The sequence below is a fragment of the Polypterus senegalus genome, chromosome 6 (genome assembly GCF_016835505.1).
Source record: "Polypterus senegalus isolate Bchr_013 chromosome 6, ASM1683550v1, whole genome shotgun sequence".
NCBI lineage: Eukaryota > Metazoa > Chordata > Cladistia > Polypteriformes > Polypteridae > Polypterus > Polypterus senegalus.
In genome coordinates, this window is record NC_053159.1 from 20,771,029 (window position 1) to 20,785,563 (window position 14,535).

The window sequence follows — 14,535 nt, forward strand, 5'->3', positions numbered from 1 at the left end:
CTAATACATGTACTTTTTAGTACAACACAAGTCAGTCAGTCAGTCCTGAACACAGTCACAGGGGACTGCTGGGGCCTCTCCCAAAAAGCACAAGGCAGGATCAAACACTGGGAAGGACGCCAGTCCATTGCAGGGCACATACACACACACACACACACATGCTAATTTAGGATTGGCAATTCACCTAACATGCATGGCATTGACGCACACAGGGAGAACACACATACTCCACGCTGGGAGGACTCGGGACGTGGGACTGTGAGACAGCAGCGCTACCTCTGTGCCACCATGCCGCCTTAACATAAGACATTGTTACAAAATATTAAACCAACAAATTAGTGATATCTTCATCTTTTATGATAGTAAATAAACAAAGACTTCACAAAGTCCTCCAACATGTACATTTTCTGGCTCTTGTTCACAAAGCGGACGCCACTTGGTTGTTTCACAATAATTAAGATTACATATATAAGTAGGTTTCACATTCTGTTATCATTTTAGCCCTAAAATAGTGACGTAACATCAGGGATTTATTTTATTGACCTAAAGGTTAGTGTTTGGGCGAGGGGAAGGCCGTCTCAAGTGGCGTCCGCTTTCTGAACAAGACCCCATTTTCTAACCTGGTTAATACAACACCATTCTGAGGCACAAGCTAAACCGAACAAATTCCTTTCATGCAGTATGAAATACCAATTTCTAGTTGTAGCTATTTTAAAAGAAATAACTCTTTTAATAGTGAAACAAAATGTGAATTTTACCTCATAGAAAAACGCAAGCACAGCCAGTCCGTCTGGTTTGTCTCTGGCTTCATCAAAGCTAACATATTTATCAGAGTTGTAAAGAACAATATGGAGCTGCAGTAAGAGAAACAAAACATGAACAGACATTTACTCGCAGGACACATTACATTTATTTAGACAGCAGAACTCTTATAATTCAAATGTGAGAGAAACATAAAAACAAAGCTCAACCACAGCTATGGTGTTGAAATTGCGATTCAGTGTGGTAAATCACAAATGACATAAAAATAAACACATGTTGCATTAGTGATGTGAACTGTACACCATTAAAACTGACAACATGTTTTATTTTCTACTAGCCATGTGCGCCCAACTACATTGCGCGTGTTAAAGTTGTCTGTGAAGGGCTCCCTGTTTAAACGCGGCTGCCAGTCGTGAACTGGGCCCTTCGTCGCACAGCATTATGATTTTTTATAACGGAAACAGAATTACAAAAGAAAACCCTTGGACATTGATTCGATAGGAACGGCCTACTCGGAATCACTGTCCGAATAGTAATTATGTGGTGCTGTAGGAGCATTTCTGCTTCTGTCCGTTCACAGTCCGTCTCGTTTTCACGACGCTGTCGTTTCCTCTCACGATGTCTTCTCAACCTTTCTCCAATCTCGCAGGTTGCTTTGTGGTAATCCAAAGAGTAAGGAAATATACACGGAGCAATGGTTATAAAAGGGGGACACATAGGTATCCAGGCTCTTTAAAGCATAAATAGGGATCACTTCACTGACATGTGAGCAAGCCACGGTACAACTGTGAGACGCGCAGCACTCGCCCGCTACAATGTAACAATAATAATTTCCGAAACGTGCCGTTATGTTGTCCTTCATTTTACCCACTGTCTTTCTTTCATTCATATGCTACGTAGACACGTACCTTTTATCTTCGGCAATCTCATTCTCTAACCAGGCCTCAGGAGCTAACCAGCGTAACACTGTCCACCACCCCTTTCGTTATTCCGGCACATTGTTGACATCCGTGAGTAACAACAACGTACTAAACTGGAAGGTGGTCTACTCATGTGTGGAATTCGTGGACAAACAAAGATCAAGATCTAAATGAAGATCTCTTTAGTTAATTTAAAGCACAACAATTTGTTTAGTTTGAATGTCTGTGTTTTGAGGTGTGACTGGCGTACTACAGTCTTCAGAAGTATAAGCCTGGAGGAGATTCGTAATGCAATGCCTAGGTTTTAGCCGTCTCTCTACTGCCATCTAGTGCTTCTTCTAATTCATTCGCAGACAAACAAAGATCAAGACCCAAATGAAGATTATATATACAGTAGAGATGGCTCCTTTAAGAGTGAACAGACACTTTCTTAAGATGCGACTTACTGAGTGTCACACCCTGAATCTGCCGCTTTGAGCTTCACAGCTCAGCACTCCCTGCAGATTAGGGGTCGCCAAGTCCAGCCCTGGAGGACCACTGTGGCTGCAGGTTTTCATCCTAACCCTTTTCTTAATGAGTGACCGGTTTTTGCTGCTACTTAACATCTTGTGAATTAATTTTATTTGACCTGCTTTTGAAGAATCAGACCCCTCAATTGTTTCTTTTTCTTTAATTAGCAGCCAAACAATAATGAGACACAAAATGAGCCAAAACAACTGGTGTCCATCACACAACATCTGAAAATAAAGAAAGGTGAAGGTCTCAGGAATGTCGATCTGCTCAGGTCCCCATTTTATTACAGCTTTTACAAAAGAGAAAATCAACAATTTCAGAAATGTCTGCCATTAGCAACAAGCCATAGAATTAAAGAACGGTTTAATTAATGACAAGACTCTGCGCCTGAGTAAAGCAGCTGCTTGGAGTGAAATTGGTCGGAGTTTGAGGCCCTGACTTAGTTGGTCTTCTCTTGGCTCACTCACTTCACAACTCATTTCTCTTTGGGTGCCATTTAAGGAAAGAAATGAAGCAAATCAGAGGAACAATGAAGAAATACAGGGGAGCAAATCTTAAAAAAGAAATACCATTAAAATGAATTCACAAGAAGTTAAACAGTTAGAATGAAAACCTGCAGCCACGGTGGTCCTCCAGGACTGGACTTGACGACCCCTGCTGCAGATGGCTGACATGTTGAATCACAAGTTAATATTCAGCTGTTTTGTGCTAAAATGATGGACAGATAGAGATTAAGTCATAATTTCTTTGCTTTTTGAGCCATTGACCCTATCTAGAATTCTAGGGTGTGAACGTCAATGGTCGGTGATCTTCTCACATCTGGCCAATTGTTGTCCATATCACACAATTTTCCAAACAAGCAGAAAAAATGGAAATGTTTGGTCCTAAACATTTGCCCCTTTAAGCAGTTTATCCCTTCAATGTTCACATCCTACAACAATGGCGTCCTTTCATTACATGTCCAGTTGCAGTTCTGTCTCCAAATACAAGACCCTCCACTTTACAGACTTCAAGCTCCCCAGTGAGGCTGACTTTTGAGAATCTTGGACACTTCAATGTCAGTTCTCTGACCTCTGCCTTGTGTTGTCCAACTTTGAAATCTATACAACACTGAAATCACAGCGTGATAGGCAGTACCTCAGCAAGGTATCGCATGCCGTCCACCGTGTGTTCAGAGCCACTCGCCTCCATGTCCATTCCACCCCAGTGGAGATGCATCTGGGTTGCTGTGTATTTGTTGGGAAGACCTTTGACAATGCTCATGGTGGGTGGAAGGTCGATCTGAACTGCCTCAGTTTGGGGAAAGGAGAGAGTTAACAGATCACATGACATTCAAACATCTGGTCACACAGCTGACTGTTTCTAGGCAAGAAATACTTAAGGATGCACCTCTGGGTTTCATCTGAATTTAACTGATCTTCTCAACACTACTGAAAACATGTTGACCATCCATTCGTTTAATGAACAGGGTGCTCGAGCCTATCCACCCATCCAAGAAGCACTGGGAGCAAAGCAGGAACCGAATTTGCAGCACACATATCAAGTCAGATTGGAGTCACTAAAATCTTTAGACCGTGGGTGAAAATCTCCTTGGACACTCTGGGAATGGTTACAGCGTGCTGGCGTCATTACTGTCAGCGTGTAAAGAGCACAGTCAGATCCTTACTTGCATGTGCTAATTAACACCACTCTCCAGAGCCATGATTGCTGAGTGCATCCTCCATAAATATGGAGGGCCTTGTCAAACGCTAAACCCTGCCCTCTCAGGTGCTGTGAGGCAGCAGTGTCAACTCAACACCACAGTGCCAACCCACTTTTATATCAAAGGATGGTCATTGTGTTCACCGTGGCTCCTAGCTTTTTTATGGCCAATACCTTAAGGAGAAGTTTATACTTGCATGTAAATCTCATGACGTGTTTTAAATTCCATTAAGTAGTGTAAGTGCCATGGAGGACAGAAGGGCATCCCAGCCAGGATGGAGACTGAGTTCTTGCACAACCAGGAGGCCATAATGAAAGGACTGCAGGAATGGACACACAACCTGGCCAGATCATCCTGCAATCTTCATCCCAGCTTGGAATGAAGTATAATGAATGGACTGGGTAAACATGGCTACCGGGAGCAGTTCATACCACCACAGGAAGATGGCAGTGATCCTTGAAGCTGATTCCAATCAGGACACCCTTAGGGTTGCTTTGGAATTGGAGTGCAGAAGTACAGCCCAGTCGAGGTCCTCGGGTGCCACCAGAGGGTGCTGTAGGGGGAGTACTATACTGGTTTCCAGGTCACCTGGAAGTGCTCCCAACATACAGGGCAGTGACACCGGATGCATTCCCGAGTCTTACTTAAAAGGTAGCCTCACATCAGAGAATCAGAATCGGGAGGCTGAAACTCTCAACAGGAGTAGTGGAAGGAGAGAAAAACATTTATGAACATAATATTGTGGTCTGAAAGCACTGTAAAAGGTGATCTATGAACATAAAAACCCATCATTTTAAACCATAGTTGTGATGGGTGATATTGTGTCTGAGGTGTGGGGCTCAGTGGCACCCCTTGTGGTTACAGTGGATGTTTTACATTTCTCAGAAAAACAACACCATTTTTTGTTTTCCTGGGTGCCACCATTTTGAGCATAAGATGTAATGGCTTTGATACGCATCAGTCCTCAGAGGTGCATGTTTGCCACAATGAAATAAAAGGTTGGTGTTATATTAGACAGATAGACAGATATGAAAGGCACTATATACTAGACAGACAGACAGATAGATAGATAGATAGATATGAAAGACACTATATAACAGATAGATAGAAAGATATGAAAGGCATTATATAATAGATAGATAGATAGTTAGATAGATATGAAAGGCACTATATAACAGATAAATTGATAGGTAAATATAAAAGGCACTATATAACAGATAGACAGATAGATAGATAGATATGAAAGATGCTATATAACAGATAGATCGATATGAAGGGCACTATATAATAGATATGAAAGGCACTATATGATAGATGGGCAGCACGGTGGCGCAGTGGGTTGGGTCCTCCCTGTGTGGAGTTCGCATGTTCTCCCCGTGTCTGCGTGGGTTTCCTCCGGGTACTCCGGTTTCCTCCCACAGTCCAAAGACATGCAGGTTAGGTGCCTTGGCAATGCTAAATTGTCCCTAGTATGTGCTTGGTGTGTGTGTGTGCGCCTTGTGGTGGGCTGGCACCCTGCCCAGGGTTTATTTCCTGCCTTGCTCCCTGTGTTGGCTGAGATTGGCTCCAGTAGATCCCCGTAGGGTATAGGATATAGCAGGTTGGATAATGGATAGATAGATATGAAAGGCACTATATGATAGACAGATAGATAGATAGACAGATAGGTAGATAGATATATAGGAAAGACACTAGATAATAGATAGATAGATAGATAGATAGATAGGAAAGGCACTGTATGATAGACAGATAGATAGATAGCATTTTACTGTATTTTGTCTAAAGGGGGATATTTACCTTTAACAGAAGCTAAGTAAAAAATATTATTCTACTATAATAAACAACAAACTCCTCTGAAATATGTGTCATAATGAATAAAAAGAAGTTTATAAAAGTGGGAGAAGAGATGCAGTCAAAAACCAAAAAAAGATTTGAAAATGGTGAACTAATATCAAACCCAAAGCACAAGACAAAATCAAAGTAAAAAAATACAAGTAAAAAATAAAAAAAACTGGAGATTCTTAGATTGAAAAGCGAAAACCCAATGTAAAAAAGTTTGCTTTGGAATCTATAATCTCAGGTAAAGAAATGACCTTTCGAAGCAACTTTTAACTGCAACAAAGAATTGAAGATCGGTCACTGAAGACAAACCTTTAAAGACACAAGAGTGGTCCTAGCAACTACAACCCAAAATGCCATCAATCATACCCTTACAAGGTGGTGGCAATAACAATTAAAATAAAAATAACAGCAACAAAAGTAAGTCAGAAAGGATTCATGATCTGCAGAGATCAACGCCATCAATTAAGATGCAAGGATGCACTAAGTGTATGTGGTGTTAAGGGTCCACAGCTCACTGAGCACAGGCCATTTTTAATAAATAATCGATGTGCTCGCGGCTTAGCGAGGGGACGTTGGGCCATAATGGGCCGCGGGACGATCCGTAGGGTGTGGGCGTTTCTCGCCTAGTGCACAGGTGGGGAACTGCCCACATTCATGATTGTCCCGCGGCTGATGCTGCAGCTGCTGTGGCCCTCGTCATTTTAAAAAGAAGCGCGAGTCGGTTTTAGGGGGGAAAGAAACGTTCGGTGTGTAAAAACGATCGGAGAGAAAAAGGAAAGGAAAGAGGACGGAGGTTACAGGGAGCGAGGAAGCATGCGGTGCAAGAGAGACGGACAGGCGGTGTGTGCGTCTGGTGAGCGCGCGAGGGCAGCTGTATGGAAGCTGGGTGTTAGGCCAACACCTAGACGTTTGAGTTGAGGTTGCTCCCGCTGAGTGAGCAGGTAGCGGGAGTGCCGGCCCTAGAGGAAAGCGACTGGCCGCATGAAGGCCATGGAAAGGCAGCGGAAGTCGGGAGACTTGGTGGTGGGAATCCCCAATGTGAGCGACCTGGCCGTTGTGGGAAACCAAGTTCTCCGGGACTGGGATGAGTGCCATACCGGAGCCAGGGATCGGGAGGTCTCCAGTCTCGTGCGTGTGTTTCAGGAGGGCAGCTGCAGAGAGCGTCTTGCCTGCTGCTTGGCCCAAACGGGATTAGCAGGTGAGACGCTAACAGAAGAGCACCGGATTTGTTGTTGGTTTTAAGACTGCTTCCAAAAGAAGGTTTTAACCTCTCGTTTTTAAGGATGTTTGTTTTTCTATTTATTGATTTTTAACCTCCACGTGTTCTTTTTATGGATTGTTTATTTAATGAATTTTGAAGATCTGCACTATTTATGGAACACTGTTTTTGACTGTTTTTAATAAAAGCACTGTTGCACTTTTTGTATACCTTCCCCTTGCTGGAATTATTTGCCTCCATTGACTAGCTCACTCGGTAACATTATCGACGGTGTTGGGTTCAAGGGTTCCCAAAATCAGATGGGAGTGTGGAGCCAGAACCCACATCGTCACAGTGTACAAGATAAACATAGAAAAATGTCAACTAAGATGACCAGCACAACAGTTCAGACCGTACAATTCCTGCACATCCAAGTAATGCAGATAAATGAAAAGAAATTTCCACAATCGAGGAGTACTTATTGGTAACATCGCAGGCTCTTTTACGGTTTGAACTTTGATTTTGCTTTAGCAGTTAAGTGTGATGAACGCTAGGACAGATTCTCGGTATCAGCCTTTTTTTTTCCAGCCATGTTTGCTGTTTCTTCTCCTGGTCACCTCCATTGATCTAAGTTTGCTTTTATTTTGGCAAACAAGACAGTCTTGTCGCCTGATCCTTTTCACTGCTCACTGCTAGTTTTTTTTTATTTCCTATCAGTACAATAATAGCTGTAAGCAAGTATCAAGTATAATTATTGTTGTTTGAAAACAATATATCCAATCATAAGTTTCGTTTGTAGGAAAATTGGTCTTCAATTTGTGACAACAAAAACCAGCACGCCACAGTGAGACACCACAACAGCGATTAAGAACCACCATCCTAAACCGTGTTGCTTCACCATATATTACTCTGTACTCAATACAAAACAAATATATTTATAACCAGAGAGCAAGGAATGGAGCTTGTTTGTCTTCTTCTTGCTCTTGAGCAGTACCATGCCAACCTGTGCCAAGTAACTCCTGTAAACACTGCACTCCAGAGGCCACCTGTTACATTTACTAGTAGAATTAATCATCATTTGTGTACCTGAGTGCCCATTGTTGGTCACAAGAAATTGTCCTTGTTGCAGCCCATCAAACCCACTCAGTTCAAACGGCAGCAGCTGAGAGTTGTACTGGACTTTCTTCCGCTGGATGTCAATTGGAGACTGACGTTTGCCTGTGCACGCCGGGTAGCTGTCCCCCCAGTGTACCTCATCTAAAATTCCATCTGCAAATTAGAATTCAAATAAACAAGAGAATAATTTTTTTAGTTTACTGATGGATTTTGCAGAATCTGTAGAAGAGAAAGGGGAACAGAAACATTGTTATAATCCGTCAAAAGCAAGGCTACGTCCACACTACATTTTTGTTTAAAAATGCAAACACTAGTCTCTGTTTTTCCCCTTTTGTCCGCATTACCCCAGCATTTTTAATCCCTGAAAACTGAGACTTTTGAAAACACTCTCCAGAGCCTCAGCATCGTAATGTGGATGGGTGTAATGAAGATGAATTTCAAATGAGTAGTTTGTGCTTTTTACGTAGCTCTTAGAAGATTAGATCCTACTCATTATAGGGTCATCTCATTCCCTTACTGTCACTCGTCATGGACGAAAACCATATTCCAACACAGCAAACATAATTAATTATTAATTCATTAATTCTTTACATGGGCGGCACGGTGGCGCAGTGGTAGCGCTGCTGCCTCGCAGTTAGGAGACCCGGGTTCGCTTCCCGGGTCCTCCCTGCGTGGAGTTTGCATGTTCTCCCCGTGTCTGCGTGGGTTTCCTCCGGGCACTCCGGTTTCCTCCCACCATCCAAAGACATGCAGGTTAGGTGGATTGGCGATTCTAAATTGGCCCTAGTGTGTGCTTGGTGTGTGGGTGTGTTTGTGTGTGTCCTGCGGTGGGTTGGCACCCTGCCCAGGATTGGTTCCTGCCTTGTGCCCTGTGTTGGCTGGGATTGGCTCCAGCAGACCCCCGTGACCCTGTAGTTAGGATTCAGCGGGTTTGAAAATGGATGGATGGATTCTTTACATTTATCAGTGGCGTCGCTCGAGTTCGTGCTGCTCGGGGCGGGGCTTCAATTTGCCGCCCTCCAACACATCTGAATATGTTAAACTATTTAAATAGAAAATTAAAATGACGTATAGAGAAAAATTAAGATACATTTTGCATAGATTTCTTCATATATAAAGAAACAGCAATATTTTTTTATATACATTCATAAGCATCAACTAGACAAGAATATACGCGTAGTACAGACGCACTGATAAGCTGTGTTCTAATTATTAGTTTAATATAATTACGCTACGAAAACCAGAACCAAAGTAGGGTACAAGTGATAGGTGGGGATGATTTCTGCGCATGCAGAGCAAGAACGCATTCGGATTAATAACGAAATTATAAATTGTAAATTAGTTGTTTATCTTCCTAGAAGTTATTATCGGTGTAACGTTTATTTTTGTCATTGCCGTATACATTTCAACTGCTGTGTCTGATGCAGATGGACAGTCTGAATATTATTTTTCAAGCATTTGTGGTTAAAAAATCAGAGAATGTGACTTTTTTCATACATGAGTGATATTTTTCTGAACCCTGCTGCTTACACACAAATTGTACTGAGCCTTGTGGCCAATCATGCCGCCCCCAAAAATGTGCCCCCCGGGGCGGACCACCCCAGCTACGCCACTGACATTTACTGTATATTGCGCCTTTCTCTCTACTCAAAGCGCTTCAGTTAAGAGGGAGCCACTTCAACCACCACTAATGTGTAGCATCCACCTGGATGATGCGACGGCAGCCATTTTTACACCAATACGCTCACCACAAATTAGCTGTTAAGTGGTGAAGGGGCGAGAGACAGCCAATTAGATAGGAGATGATTAGGGGGCCAGAATGACTTGGCTGTGGTGGGCTCTTTAGCCTGAACATAAGGATACACCCTGCTCTTTACAAAGGAGTTTTATTAGTCTGATTTATTTATCATCTTCTTTTCATTTTTTTATGTCATAGAAATTTCTAACTGTGAAAATGTGGCATAGGTTTCACAATAGAAAAATAAATTTGATTAATATGTTTCAAGAATAATTTCCAATGTCGATGCCAATCTCTACATTGACTACCTGCCTGGAGGAGACAGAGGCATGGATGAGGCTCAATTTTCTTCAGCTAAACAGATTCAAAACAGAAGCCATCTTAATTGGCACATCACACCATCTCCGCTCTTCTACCATCACCAGTATCACTTTCGCTGGCCAAAACATTCCCCTTTCCACATCTGTCACCAATCTGGGTGTTAAAATGGACCCTCAACTCACCTTTGACGCCCACATCAAACACCTCTGTAAGTCTTCCTTCTACCACCTCAAGAATATCGCTAAACTCCGACCAACTCTCACCCTGGAAGATGCAGAGAAGCTCGTCCATGCCTTTGTCTCCTCCAGGTTGGATTACTGTAATGCGCTCCTCATCGGGATTCCTGGCAAGTGTATTCAGAGACTCCAGTATATTCAGAATTGCGCTGCCAGGATCCTGATGAGGGTGCGAAAGCATGACCATATCACCCCAATCCTGAACACCCTTCACTGGCTCCCTGTTCCACTCAGAATTGAGTTCAAGGTCGTTCTCCTCGCCCATCAGTGCATCTATGGACATGCCCCCCTTTTACTTACCCGTCATACCTCCTCACGCACTCTCCGCTCTGTGCACACTAACACTCTCCAAGTCCCTAGAACCAAGCTTCGCAGTATGGGTGACAGGGCGGCTTTGTCATCTGTGGCGCCGAGACTGTGGAACGCCCTCCCCGACTACCTGAGAGCCCCACAGTCGACAAACGTTTTTAAACGGAATCGAAACACTCATCTTTTTAGAAAGATATTTTGTTAAAGCATACATAGATTTTCTTGTTTTATTATGTTTGTTTTTACTATGTAGCACTTTGAGATTTCTAAAATATGAAGTGCAATATAAATAAAATTTATTATTATTATTATTATTATTATTATTATTTCTTTGGCGCATACATTTGTTTATATAACATTTTACTTGATTTATCTTATTTGTTTGAAAATTGCAAATAAGTATTAAGTATAGCACTTATTATTGTTATATTATACATGTTTTCCTTATGATCTTTAAATTTATACATAAAAATACTAATAATGATATAATTATTATTTAGGAGTTCCCTAGAACATGAATATTATTTCAAGGGTTCATGAAGGGCAAAAAGGTTGAGACACACTGCTCCGGAGGAACCCTCAAATACTGGAATTCTGCAATGAATTATGAATTCTTCTTGTCAGTTGCTATCATAAGGAGCCGAGCCGTTTTACGTTCAGAAAGTATAGCATCAGAGCGATAAATAATTACTGAAATGTTATAGAATTAGTTCAGGTAGCTTGATTCCAAGTTTGCAAAGCCTACTGACGCTCATGTCCAAATTTTTTATGTTATTGCTTTCTACTCTTTCAACTTGGTAATTATTTGCCATATTTTATAAAGGATTGAAATAACTCACCATTCACCAATAATTCTTTCATTTCAAATTTTTTAAAACAAAGAAATGATTTTAACATTTTTCTTCTGCATTGCATATGTCTTTATATCATATATATACATTGTGAAGCCCAGGGTGTGTACAGCCGCCCTAACCCGACACAGACAGGCAGAGACTCGAGTCGCAGCACGACACACGCCTTTATTCTTCTGCGAGGAAGCGCTTTTTAATTTGTTCCCCACTTCTCAGCACAATACAAATAATGCCAACAGTTACAGCGCAGCCCTTCCGTCTCCAGTCCTCCACACAGGCTTTGTCCTTCCTCCCACCGACTCTGGCCATTGAACAGTAGCGACTGGCCCCCTTTTATAGGACACCCCGAAGAACTCCAGGTGTCCAATGATCTTCTTCCAGCAGCACCTCCTGGAGTGGTGGACGTGCTGCCAAACAGGGTCCAGAAAACGTCCAGGCGCCCCCTAGTGGTGGCCACAGGCCCCAAGCAGGCTTGAGCTTTCATTCTCCAAACCTCTGACCGCGCTGTAAGCTGCTCTATCAGTCCGGGGGATAAAATATCCTGAAAAAGCTCTCTCCCCAAGTCAATCCATTGTCGGGGCGTCCACCACGACGTATGGCAACTTTTAGTTTTTCTCCAGCACACAACATATCAATCAAATATAACCATCACAAGGAATTTCTCAAAGCACTCAAGAATACAAAAATGCAAAACGTTTTGGTTGCATTGGAAATTCACGCTGATGCCTCCCTTCTCTAAATTGCAAATGCAGTTGCACTGATATGAGAACTAAGACATAAAGACACACATGTGGAACTACATACTGTACAGCACCTCGGGAGAGTGCGACCGAGCATTAACACAAACTGGATCAGTTTACCTTTATACGACCAGTGTATTGCCTCTGACATGTGCTTTCTTAAGGCAAAAGCTGCAAAGAAAAGATAAACCAAAGAGCAGAAAATAAAACTCCTCATCTTAAGCCGTGGTGAGCAGCAAATGCAGTCTGAAAGTAAGCAGAGGGGTTAATGGCCTCTCGCTGTAGCAGAACGCCCTTAAAAGCCCAGCCTGAGGGTACGAGGTCCCTTCTGGGTGACTGGCAGCTGGAGTATTGATCTGGCAGGGTAGTCAATGACTTACTAAATTGATGGCTGAAAGCACTTTTGGTTTTTTTTAAAGCGAGTGAAAAGCAAATAAGATCAAATGAAACACAAGACCTCAAGAATGCAGGATTAGATTAGACAGAACTTTATTCACCGCCGTGTCTTTCTGTTTACTGCCCGCTTTATGTCATCCATCCCACTTCATTGACCGAGAATACTAACATTTATTTTTTTTTTGTTCATCAGTTACTAAACCTCCTTACTCCTAAGCAGCATTAAACATTTTCAGTTTTATTGGTATATTAGCGGAGTCAGCAGATTAAAGTCCTTTGTGAATAACATAATACGGCATGACACGGCATTTCCAGACCTGATCAATTTAAATCAAGGCCATGCTAACCTTGAATGGGGCACCGGCCCATTACAGTCCCCTCTCTCGCACACACGCTCCCACATGGCCAATTTGAAACCATCATTTACCCAACATGCACATCTTCGGGACATGAATAGAATCCTGGAAAGAAAACCCAGATGTCACGTGGGGACGGCAAACACAACCAGACATAGAATTCAAGCCCAGGATGCTGGATCTGTGACGTGACCATTGCACCACCACCTTAAAAAACACTGTTTGAAAACTGAATTAGACATTTTTTTTTTAAATATCGTAGTGAAGACATTTTGGCACTGAGTTGTATAGTGAGAGCTTTGCCCAAGGGCACTAACATTTCATTTAGATTTTCAAAGTAAATGGCACTTTGGTTAAGGCTTTGGACTTCAAACCATGAGATTGTGGGTTCAAATCCCACTACTGATAATTGTGTGACTTCGAGCAAGTCACGTCACCCTCTGGTGCTCCACTTGGAAAAAGAAAAGAAATGTAGCCAATGGTATCATAAATATTGTAAGTCACCTCACCAAATAAGTAAATGATACAATAACAGAACTTAATGTGCATGGATGAAGACCAGAGGCATTGCTTCAATTTATCGCCCTCCAACATATCTGAATATGTTAACCTATTTAAATAGAAAATTCAAATGACGTATACAGAAAAATTAAGATACATTTTGCCTAGATTTATTCATATATAGAGAAACAGCAATAATTTTTCATATATAATTATTGATAAGCATCAACTAGACAATATAGTACAGATGCACTGATAAGCCGTGTTCTAATTATTAATTTAATATAATTACGCCGCAAAAACCAGAACCAGTGTAGTTACAAGTGATAAGTGGGGATGTTTTCTGCGCAGAGTAAGAACGCATTCAGATTGATAACGAAACAAAATAATAAATTGTAAATTAGTTGCTTAACTCCCTAGAAATTATTATCGGTGTAATGTTTATGTTTATTTTTGCCTCATAAATTTCAACTGCTGTGTCTGATGCCGTCACAGAAGGGCAGTCTGAAAATTATTTTTGAAGCATTTGTGGATAAAAATCATAGATTTTTGACTTTTTTCATTCATGAGTGATATTTTTCCGAACCCTGCTGCTTACACACGAATCGTACTGAGCCTTTTGGCCAATAATGTCACCCCCTCTGCCCGCCTCTAGCTACGCCACTGATGAAGACACTGGGATGCCTTTCACAGTAAAGATTTCATTTGCTGATTGATGTCTACAAGAGAAAGGAACAAATATTACAGAATCTATCATCTTTGGGGAAGTCTACAAACATTTAAATGAGATAATCTGGGGGGAAAAAAGAAAGGAAGACACAAAAAACAGCCAACCTGACCTAAAACATAAGAAACGTGACAAACGAGAGGAGGCCCTTCAGTCCCTCAGGCTTATTTGTTAAGCTGTTATCTAAGCTGTCCCAATATCTCAAGCAGATACTTTGTACTCAAAGGTTGTCTAGGTGTCTACTTCAACTACATGACTTTGTAGTTTGTTCTAAATTCCCACAACTCTTTATATAAAGAAGTGCTTC

At 41.8% G+C, this 14,535-nt stretch overlaps 1 protein-coding gene across 4 annotated transcripts in view; it reads right to left on the minus strand.

The window, feature by feature from the left end:
• The window catches only part of ca6 (carbonic anhydrase VI), a 43,629-nt gene that overhangs the window by 16,125 nt on the left and 12,969 nt on the right, over positions 1 to 14,535 (minus strand). Inside the window, exons 1-4 of one of the 4 annotated variants that reach the window (XM_039755528.1) lie at positions 12,369 to 12,521; positions 8,024 to 8,206; positions 3,333 to 3,481; positions 759 to 854 (exon numbers count right to left, since the gene is read on the minus strand). In XM_039755528.1, coding sequence (XP_039611462.1) covers positions 759 to 854; positions 3,333 to 3,481; positions 8,024 to 8,206; positions 12,369 to 12,465 — 525 coding nt within the window. In that variant the 5' untranslated portion in view covers positions 12,466 to 12,521. Of the gene's footprint in view, positions 1 to 758; positions 855 to 3,332; positions 3,486 to 8,023; positions 8,207 to 12,368; positions 12,522 to 14,535 lie in introns of those variants that run through there. The other 3 variants (XM_039755529.1, XM_039755530.1, XM_039755531.1) reach the window with 3 other exon arrangements.